The sequence below is a fragment of the Pelophylax lessonae genome (genome assembly GCF_965119305.1).
Source record: "Pelophylax lessonae genome assembly, chromosome: 8".
Lineage (NCBI taxonomy): Eukaryota > Metazoa > Chordata > Amphibia > Anura > Ranidae > Pelophylax > Pelophylax lessonae.
In genome coordinates, this window is record NC_138775.1 from 90841782 (window position 1) to 90852920 (window position 11139).

At 41.0% G+C, this 11139-nt stretch overlaps 1 protein-coding gene across 1 annotated transcript in view; it reads left to right on the plus strand.

Moving 5' to 3' along the window:
- Window positions 1-9017, plus strand: part of IFT27 (intraflagellar transport 27) — a 553630-nt gene extending 544613 nt beyond the window's left edge. Inside the window, exons 6-8 of the mRNA XM_082265493.1 lie at window positions 5845-5962; window positions 7690-7799; window positions 8856-9017. Of these exons, the coding sequence (XP_082121619.1) occupies window positions 5845-5962; window positions 7690-7799; window positions 8856-8954 (327 nt within the window). The 3' untranslated portion in view covers window positions 8955-9017. The remainder of the gene's footprint in view (window positions 1-5844; window positions 5963-7689; window positions 7800-8855) is intronic.
- Window positions 9018-11139: the final 2122 nt, after the last annotated feature.

Genomic DNA, 11139 nt, shown 5'->3' on the forward strand with positions numbered 1-11139 from the left:
AAGAAAGATAGATGGCAAAAATTGGTCAGTGTGATATCACAATATTATACGGGTCTTACATGTGAAAAGGAAAACCATAAATGTAAAAGTGAATTTATGAAGCCAGTGTAATTTGACTCTACCCTCTGTCCCTTTATGCATTTTTTTTTATCCTTTTACTTTGCTTTGGAGGGAATGCAGTTGGTCAATCACGTGCCCTTTACATCTACATCTACTGTACATAGTTTTGTGCGTGTAGGATCTAGAGCAACTATTGCATACCCCCCACTTTAGGGAGAACCTGAACTGTGATGTACAAAGCGTGCTGCTGAAAAAAGGGTGTGGTTAAATTTTGGTGCATATTAGGTGTGGCCTATTAGTCTGATTAGAAGCTATAAATAAGCACCACCTGGAAATTATCCCAAATAAAATTCACCCAATGCATACACTGTTTCCCCTCTCTGTACACACTGCCCCCCTCCCCTCTACACATCACAGCCTGGATCTTTGGGACATCGGGATAGTTAGTAGGTTCATGATTGATGCTCTCCATTTCACTATAGTTCGCTGCATCCTTTCCCTTATTTGCCCATTGAACCTTCTTGATCAGTGCTGGTCTGTCTATACATAAAGATTGTAATTCAAGCCACCTGTGGTTATGGAGGCCTACAAGATTGAGGTGGAGCCTTCAAGCCAAAAAAAGTTTTCTGTGGTATCAGAGGTGATGCTGACATGCAAGAGGGAACAATTTCACAGATCTCCATTCCCATTTCCCTGGTTTGAGCCTCTTGGGAGTGGAAAATTGGCATGCTGACTTCCTTAATCACCAAAGCCTAGTCTAAGGGAAGTGGACCTTGTACCTCAAGATCTTTCTAATGTTTTGTGAAAAATGGGGAAACGCAAAGGTGGACATTGTGGTCTTCAGATTCAACAAGTTTGTGGTCAGGCCCAGGGATCCTCTGGCTTTTGCAGTGGGTGCCCTGGGGATTTCTTGTTCCCAGTTCAGACTGGTATATGCATTCCCTTTTAGTGAAGATTCTCCCTCAACTGCTCTGCAAGAGAAAACTGGTTCTAGTGATCCTCATTGCGCCAAATTGGCCCAAAAGAACTTGGAACACAGTCTCCTGGTGAATGAACCTCGGCCTCTACCAAACAGGCTAGACCTCCTGTCTTAGGGCCTGTTGTTCCAACTTGCTTTTCATTTGCTGGCTTTAATGGCGTGGCTGTTGAAATCTAGGTTCTAAAAGATGGACATTGCTGATATGATCACCCCCACCTTACTTAGGGTTAGATCTGCCATTGCATCTGGAGGACCTACTTTGGCTGGTGTGAAGTAGACACCCCAACCCCTGGGAATATTCTATTCCTCACATCCTGGCCTTCCTCCAGTCTAGCCAGGCCTAACATCTGGCTTTAATACTCTTAAGGGACAGATTTCAGCCTTATGCATTCTATTCCAGAAACCTTTGGCTTTTGCACTCCTGTCAAGACCTTTTTATACAAGGTTTTGCTCATGTTAATCCCCCCCCCCCCCCCACACACACACACACACACACACTTGGTGTCTACTTCAGGAGTCTTGAATCTGGTACATTCGGATCTTCCAAAACCTACCTTTGAACTGATGTGGGATATCCCATTGAGGGATCTTAAGTGTAAGGTGGCCTTTATTTCTGTCAAGGCATGACTCTGAGTTGGTGGCTCTTTCTTGCAAGGAGGCATTTCTTGTCTTACATAAAGCAAGGTTGTGCTGAGACCCAGACTCTCCTTCCTGCCTTCATTTCACCTCAATGGGGTTACTGTCCTCTTTCCTACGTTCTGCTCTGAAACACACCAAGGAGATCTCACTCCACTGCCTAGATGTGGTCAGAGTGGTTAGGCTCTACCAAGTTCTTTTTTCAGAAAAACTCCCTAAAAGTGCCCTTTAAGTTCTCCCCAGAAAGAGGCATTCTGCTTCCTCCTCCACCATTGCTAGGTGGCTCGGGCCACTTTTTTTCAGGACTTAAGCTCTCAGGAAACAGGTTCTTTCCTTCCCTAATAGGGCTCATTCCACCAGATCTGTGGATGTTTTGGGGTTTTTCAGCATCAAGTATCTGTTTTGCAGATTTGCAAGGCTGGCACCTGGTCTTCTGTTCATACTTTTTCAAAGTTTTACTGGGTAGATGTTCAGGTCTCTGCTGATGCTTTGGCCGCAAGGTGCTTTAAGCTGTCATCTAAGTATTTAGGGTCTGTTGACCCTTTCTTTTGTGGATCTGTTTGCTATGTTGCTCAGTGTTCCATGGTCTGTGGTTGTCTATCTTATGTCCTGTACTGTACAATTAAATAATGCAAATGTTGACTTACCAATAGACTCCATATCTTAAAGTACAGTACAGAATGCAAGTCCCCTCCGTCTGTCCTCTGTTTCTCCTTGCTTGCTTGCTTGCTATAAAGTTTTAGCCCTACAGTGTCACCTGAAGGTAGCAGCATATAACACATTAGGGTTGATTTACTAAAGGCAAATCCACTTTGCACTACAAGTGCATTTGGAAGTGCAGTCGCTGTAGATCTGAGGGGAAGATCTAAAATATGGCAAGGCTCTGCTGATTTTTATTATCCAGTCATGTGCAATCAAAAATGCTGTTTTTTATATTCCTTGCATGTCCCCCTCAGATCTTCAGTGACTGCACTTCCAAGTGCACTTGCAGTGCAAAGTGGATTTGCCTTTAGTAAATAAACCCCACAGCCTATGACTTAGTGTCCTTTACTATACATCAAAATATAAGAATTCACTGGTAAATCAAAATTTAATTTTTTTTTTCTTGGTTCACCTCCCTTGCAGGTTAAGTTAGTGCAATATCTTTCTGATTGTAGATGCATGTATATAGACCTCAACTATTGCAAGCGTTAACTGTAGATACCCAAGTGAAATTTTATTAGCAAATTAGCAGTTGTTTGAAATCTACGCCACTTGTAGATTATTTTCCATACAGTGGAATGATTGCTTTCAAATAATTAGATTATCTTGTTAAATTCTTTGCCAGACTCCTAGGCATCCACAACCTTCTTTGTGAGGGCCTTGGAGAGCCCTTTTTATCATTGAATAATGTTAGCCTACACGTCCATTACAACGAGATCCTAGATGTCAGAGCTAAATAAGAACTGTTCCATCTGCATACTCCTTAAAGTGACTGTAAATGCTATTTTATTTTAAATAACAAACATGCTGTTCTTACCTGCTCTATGCAATGGTTTTGCACAGAGCAGCCCTGATCCGCCTCTTCTAGGCTGTTAGAAAAAAGAAAAACCTTTCTAGCTTTTACAACTACTTTAAGTAGCTTCTAACTATTGGAACATCAAGGTTTATTACAAAATCATTAAAAAATTCACATAAAAACATGAAATTTGCTCTCATATTACATATGGGTGTCAGGGAAATGGCCGTGAGAGAGCTGGCAGTACTGCCAGTAGTGCTAATGGACGTTCTCGGCGCATCTGGTGCATTCCTGTGCGTCCTGGCGTAAGAATGGAGTACCGGCGTTCGCAACGGTGCAAGGGCGTGAATTGGCGAACGCGCATACGCAATGCGCGCCAGATTGAGCCTTTTGCTGGCCTATAAAAGGTGGCTGTGGAGTGCCTCTCATTGCTGGTTTATCCTCAGCTTCTCAGTGTTTCTGTGCCTCCTGTACTCTGCTTTTGGATTCCCTGTTGTGACCTGGCTTGCTCCTGATTCTGATCGAGCTTCTCCTGGCTTGATCTTTGGCTCTCTCCACCCGACTTGGCTTCTGCTTATCTCCTGTGTATGACCCCAGCTTCCTCCATTAACCTTGCTACCTTCTCCTGTCTGAAGACCTCGGCCTGCTCCTGCTTCTCCTACCTGGCTTGCCTTCAAGTTTGCTCACAGTGTTTGACCCCCTGCCTGGACTTTCCTCTGCACCAGTTTCCTGGCTTCTTGGAACCTTCCGTCTCTGCCCTGCTGTGCTTCCAGCCACCCAGCAAGCTCCTGAAGTTCCTCGGCCCTTCTCATCTGTGCGCTGCTGGCAACCCATGCTCCTTTGGATGCAACACCTCCTGTACCATCTTCAGGGGTGTGCCCCACTTAGCTGCAAGGGAAGCCCTCTCAGCACCTTGGCCTCGGATCAGGTATCAGACAATGGGTGATATATCTTAATAAATTGTCTCTGCTCAACATCCAAAAGGTCGACGTGGTGCACATTGTCACATTCTCAGGAACTTTTTACCTTGGCAGCAAAGAGATATATCCTATTCAAAACAATAAGAAATGTCAAAATGCATTGTACATAGGTCTTATATGTTTCAAACCATAGCATGCAGTGCCCATAACATGACTTGCGTAACTACTCGAGAGCTTCAGTAGTGCTGGTCGAATTACTTATACAGGCACAGTCGACAGGGTGCAGGATATAATATATACTTGGCTAAAACCAGGTTGGCTATTGCCGTTTTTTGGTTCTTCTTGTTAAGAGTTGGGTTTAGATAATATTCCCTTATAATCCCTCCTACGCTTATCTTTTGGGCTAAGTAAGTAATATTATTTTATGGGAAACCTAACATATGGTAGGCAATGGAGTACCCCAATATTATTACACTGTTTTTGGTCCTTATTTTTTGAATAGGATATATCTCTTTGCTGCCAAGATAAAAAGTCCTGAGGAAGCGACTAAATGTGAAACGCATCGACATCCTGGATGTTGAGCAGAGACAATTTATTAAGATAGATAACCCATATGTATTATGAGAGCAAATTTCATGTTTTTATGTGAATTTTTAAATGATTTTGTAATAAACCGTGAGTTTTTATATTGGCATATGGCGATTCTTTTTCATTCTGGTACCAGTAAAGTCCTACAAAACTTTTCTATTCCTCTTCATGTATTCTGCAAAAAAACTGGATAATCCTGCTGCTCTCTATCTCCATCTTCTATTTGTGTTCCCAACTCAGCTAGGGATTTTGCAGCTGTAGTGGCAACTGTACACATGCCCAGTTTTCAGTGAGTTTCAATGCTGAACATTTCCTCCCTATCACATATGAGCAGCCCATGTGACTATAGAGTCACACATGTGGGTGTATACAGATTGGTAAATGACAACCCACTCCTCCCTCTTTCTCCATGCCCACTTACCAGCTAAACACAATAGGGGCGGGATGTTACATGTAGAATAATGGAGGAATCATATCCTTCTTATTCTAAGACACAGGCTGTAGGAGTGTGACACAGCCTGTGACTGGCAGAAATCCACCCACATCATGTTATTTCCACAAAATAATAAATATTTGATTTCAAATATGTATTTGTATGCCAATTGATATTTACTTATTTTTACTCTGTATTCCAAAGGCTGTTTTTTTATTTTGTATATGTGACCAGCAGCAGAGGACTAGAAGCTCCTCCTGCTTATGTTTCCATGCAAACAGGCTGGGACAATCTGGGTCATATGACAGCTGTATATCGATTAGGAAAAAGGTATGCATTTTTATCACTTTACGTTTCCCCTGGCATGATCAGAGGCCTAGTGGTATAAACAGTGTATTTTGACATTGTATGTTTTAGCAAAAGTGCAAAAAATGTAACAGTCATCACATAAAGGTTCACTGATGGTGCATGTCCCCACTGTAGGTGGAACACACTAGCAAGATAGGTCTTCAGATTTCAGTTTACAGAACTGGGCATATGACAAAGACACACAGGACCTCTTGTATCAACTACCAGTATTCTGCTCTCTAGACATCGCTGGCCTTTAGAGGGCACCATTCTTTTTTCATGACACCTATCTGGGGACATAAATCTGTCTGTGTGTATGTTAATGAAAGGATGCCCACAGAGATGTTACATTAATGGTATGATATGCTTTTTACCTTGTCAGTGGGACCAACCTGGTGCTTTGTGCTTAGTGTTTGATGTAACCAGTGAGACATCTTTTACTAACTGTTCAAGATGGCTGCAGAGAGTGAAATCCAAAACTATGAGCCCTCATCTCCCAGGTTAGTGACAACCGCCAACTTTATTTTGCATATCTTGTTGATATGTACCTTCTATCAGTTATTGCTCTTCTTTTCTTTGATTTTTACATTTTATACTTATGTGTATATTTGCCATCATATAAAATGTGAATGGGTCTTTGCAAACCAGGCTGTTTCCCGTTATTTCTTTAACATTTGGAAAATGTTACCAGAATATTTTGTTATCCATGTAAACCTTAGCCAAAATAGATATTTATGTTCTCAAGGAAAGTAGCTATTTGCGAATCTTAGGTTGTAGCTTTACCAAAATTCCTGCTTTGAAGGCATAGCTGCTGCTGGCCATTGATTAAAACCTGTGCGAGATCGGTCAGAAACTAGTTTAATAAATTGTGTCAGTCACACGCTGCACGGAGTAGTGCCTTTTCTATAGAACGCTGAAGTCCTGTGATAGATGGCACCATTGAACTTCTCACAAACCATTTCTCCTTCAAGAACAAAGTTTTAGCATATTACTCTTGTGACAATTTGGAGACCATGAAGTCCTTTGTTCAAAACAAATGTTAAAAAAAAAGGTATCCTGCATGTTTTCGAAACGTTGGCAGGTTTGTGATGACACATGATGCAAGTTGAATGAAAATTTGTAATCATCTATAGAAGTCAAATATTCATCTTCTACCTTCCCTTCAAGTTCATAAGTTTAACATGGTGACTATATATCAACTCCTGCTGTATAGCTGAACTCGATACGGTTGGTAACTAGAGCAAAAAAAAAAAAAAAACATCACTTGAGACATTATTTTATTGTACCAGGAAATAAAAAAAAGAAATCTAACTGGCTATTGCTCCACTTTTTACAGTTTAGATCCATAGAGGTAGAATATTACAGCAGTTTGGTAGTAGTTGAGAAGTACATAACCTGTGTGTCATATTTCAGCAGTATATTTTGCTGAGGCAAAGCATCCCAAGAGCTGGAAAAAAAAAATGTTTCACTTAAAAGAACCAAGTACTTGATACAGAACAAACAAAGTAATTCACAACCATGTTGATTTTCTTGCCTTTGCAAATGGCAGTCAAGACCCTATTATTTTTATTGGCTACAGCAGTAACCAAATTTGTGACCTATGCCTGCCGTGTACCCCCCTTAATGGAACTGTTTGCTCTTTGAACAAACAAAATGCCTTGACTGAAATCTATTACTGCTGTCCAATTTTGCATTAGGACCGGCCTCTGTTAGGAAGTACCTGGAACTGCTTCAGGTAGAGCCTTCAAGGCAATCTTTATATTTCCATACTATTGGATGCAGCCTCACATGTATGCTGCTCTCCTATTATCCTATTCTAAATAACATAACTTCCTACACTATCATGGAGGTGATTCAAAACATAAACCTTTTCTTTTACCTGTGGGACTAGGCCATAGGTAAGGCTACTGACAGGATGTAGCTCTATGAATACAAGACAAGCTTTACCTAACAATATATAGCTGTGGCTTCCTGCGGCACATCAACCATTGACCCACTTCAGTGGCTGCAGAACTTTGCTGCTAGCCCACTTTCCGTTCCTTGTGGTGATTATAATAATAAAGGGAGATATGGATGTCTGGTTTTTTTTTTCCCCTCAATGCTTTTCAAAATTTGCATCTATTCACTGTGTTTGCTTTCTGGTTCCCATTTTCTATTCCTTATTTTGCCTTCTGTTCCTGTAGTATTGGTTCAGATCCATCGCTTATCTGTTCTTCTTTCTCATTAGGAGTTCTGGTGGCAAACAAAACAGACCTAACTGGCCGCAGAGTGGTGGAGAAGAATCAAGCTGAAGAGTGGGCAGTGAGCCACGGATTGGAGTATTTTGAGACATCCGCGGTAATTACATCTTGTGTATAAAGCAGATAAGCGAGACAAACTATTCTTGGCTGCATGCTGTACCAAACAGCTGTCGATCTCAAGAACTATTCTTCTACCTTTTTGCTTCTCTACATAAGAGAGTTTTGTTAATCCACCCCTTTTTCTGTCAGTTAATCTGGTGTTGGCAGCATCAAGTTTTCAGTAGCTAATTGCGCTATCACTTGTTTAGAATAAATCGTATTTTTTTCCCAAACTAGAAACTAGGTCTTTATATAGTGATATGATAATTTTACCACTCAAAAAAGTACTTAACTCTTTGATTAAGTTTGAGCAAAATGTTTTACTGTGGTAGAGACATTAATGCATACAAATACTCACACAGGTTGAAGTGGATGGACTGATGTCTTTATTCAACCTTACCAACTATGTACTTTTATCTCTTTTGCTAGCTTTTTTTGAAAGAGGTTCTTCAGTTTACAACAATAACAAATTATATGATCTCAATAATGCTTCGTTTGTAATCTCTTAATGTACAGTATGTACCATCTTTAGAGGGGTTTTCCACTTTTCTTTAAAAGAGGATGGAAAATCGATAGCAATTGTTATGTCCCTATGTTTTACCTCCACTCCTCACTGATAAGATTTTAAGATTAATAGGTGATTAGAGAGAGCAGGTGAAGGGGCCTGAACATTTTGGCTTTTGGAGAATTGACAAAATGTGTGTTTCACGAACCCATTGATTTCATTTGGGTTCCAAAGGCATACTGTGTAGCCCTTCTCAGAAATATCAGACACAAATATTTAACACATTTTTTTTTTATGTTTTATGTGTGCATTTCGCTCTTCCCAATTTATCCCACAAGACACAGCATGGCATTGCTAACAATAAGGAAAACAAGTTGTAATCTTAGGGACTGATTGGTGTAGAAAGTTCTGTAAACCTTCAAAAAGTCTGGACTGTAGTGCCTCCTGAACAGTAATACTTTCTAGAGAGTATTTTTAAACCCTTTTTTTTATAAATTAAAGTTAACTGAGCAATTGTTAAGGATTCTATTTAACATGATGTCATTGCAGAAGGAGCTGGAAAACTATGATCAACCATTTCGAGCACTGGCAAAAGCATTCCATCGTTTGTACCAAGAGAGAGTGGAAGGATTCAGTAATCTTCTGTAGACTCAAGCTGTCTTTTCCCATCTGGATTGTGGGGCTACAGCCAAAGACTGGGTTGTATGCATTGACGTCATACAGTGTTTATTAATTAAAGAGTTGTATAGGACTATTGTTGGGTAAAATTAAATTGTGGAAAATGTTAATACTTTTGCAAATATATATTTTTATATATTTTATGGTGCGGTTACCTTTCATTTTATTTTAAGAGATGATTTTTCATTTGTTTTTGTTTTTTAAATATGTTTTATTTGGAAGAGTTTTTCTTGAAGTCATCCAGTCCAACAATATTTGTAAATATATAGTAGAAAAATACAAGACCGTTTAACAAGACACAAGTAACAATCTATTCATCTCAAAATATTTCAGGGAAAAGAAAAGGAAATTATTGGCATTAAAGCGTAACTCCACTTTTTTGGAGAAAAATACATTCCCCTCTGGGTGATTTATGTACATTGCAAGGTTTTTTAATAAACTTTTTGTTGCAGATTCCTACCCTCTGTGCCCCTTTGCAGAGTGAGTCTGATGGGGAGTGGTTTTATCATTTATTAATCAGCTGTGCAGCTGCAGGGCACTAATGAGGAAAGCTGCTGGGTCCGCATCCCTTTAGATGTGTTCCTATTGGGAGTATCTGACCAAAAATTACATTTTTGTTGCAGGGGATGCCTGAATTCTGACTTGCATCTTAGTGCAGACTTCTTGGAAAATCAGTGAGCCAATCACACAAGCAGGAAATGATGTTTCTGGGGGTCGTTCTGTACACATTCTGTGTACAAAATACCTAAAGTTAGCCATATTACCTCTGCAACACAATTGATAAACAGACAGGTTACATATCTACGATATATAATGTATTGCATGATGATTGTACTAAATTGCCTTATATGACCCGCTGGGAAGCAGATTTGGTGGAGGAACTAGACAGGGCGGAATGGAACAAGTTGGCACAGCTGAATTCCAAATCCTTGATTAACACGTCTTTGATAGAAGCCAACTATAAAGTCTTCTTGAGGTGGTACATGGTCCCGGTCAGATTGGCGGCAGTGGTCAGAGAGGCGTCTCCATTATGCTTTCGCGGCTGTGGCCAGTCAGGCACAGTTTTACACATCTGGTGGACCTGTCCCAAGGTCCGCAGATTCTGGATCCGAGTTTATAATTTTATATACTCACTTACCGACATTAATCTAGTCAAGTCTCCTCTACATGCGCTTCTGGGCAAACCTATTGACCAGGCCTCCAAGCATACCAGACGCCTGGTTACCTTTATTTTTACGGCGGCCAAAATCGCCATAGCACGATCCTGGCGATCACCAGTAATATTGATGGAACTGCTTAAAGGCTAAGCTGACCTGGATCATGGTCAATGAGAGGATGGTGGCCATCCTCCAAGACAAAATGCGCCTCTTTGAGAAGACTTGGGACCCCTGGATGAGATATCGAACGGGCCCCCCGTAGAATTGGGGGTATGCCCTCAGTGGCTTGAGTACAGAAGACTCTCTGCAGCTCTCTAGATTCCTATCTTGTGGACCTGGACTCCAACCCCTTAACGCTCCTGTCCCCTACTTCCCCCTTCTCATCCTCTGCCTCTTTCTTATTCTCTCTTTTCTTTACTTTACTTTCATTCCTACCTATACTCTTCTTACTTCCTCTGCTCTGATGCTCTGCAGACGTGGTCTACTTTGGATCAATAAAGTCTTGTCAGTGCCGCTTAATGCGGCTCTTGCATTATCAATAGCCATATCGGTTGCCTTGGTGTACTAATGTGATTTAACCGGCTTCCGGGGGCTGATGTTGTTGCGGTAAGATGGGGTTTGGGTGACCGCTCTCCTCCTTGGGGCGCAGTGTGTTCCCTTGGGGGCGCTGGAGGGGGGGAGCAAGCCTGGACCTGGTTGGTGCCTCCCCGGCCCAGGGAATAACCGGATAGATGCTCTTTAGCCATGTATGCCATGGCCATGCGCTCCTTCGGGGGCTATGTCAACTGTTTTACTTTGTTTTTTGTTGTTTTTCATAGCAGATGTTCAATCTATGTATACTTGTGTATTCTTCCTTTGCACTTAAACCTAATAAAAATCTATTGAAATCTAAAGTTAGCCATATTGCATTGCATTTTCAGAAAAGGGTCACAGTAAAACTTTCCATTTTTTGATGTCATTCACCTTGCCAAACCACTGTTTTAAGGTCAGTGGGCTGG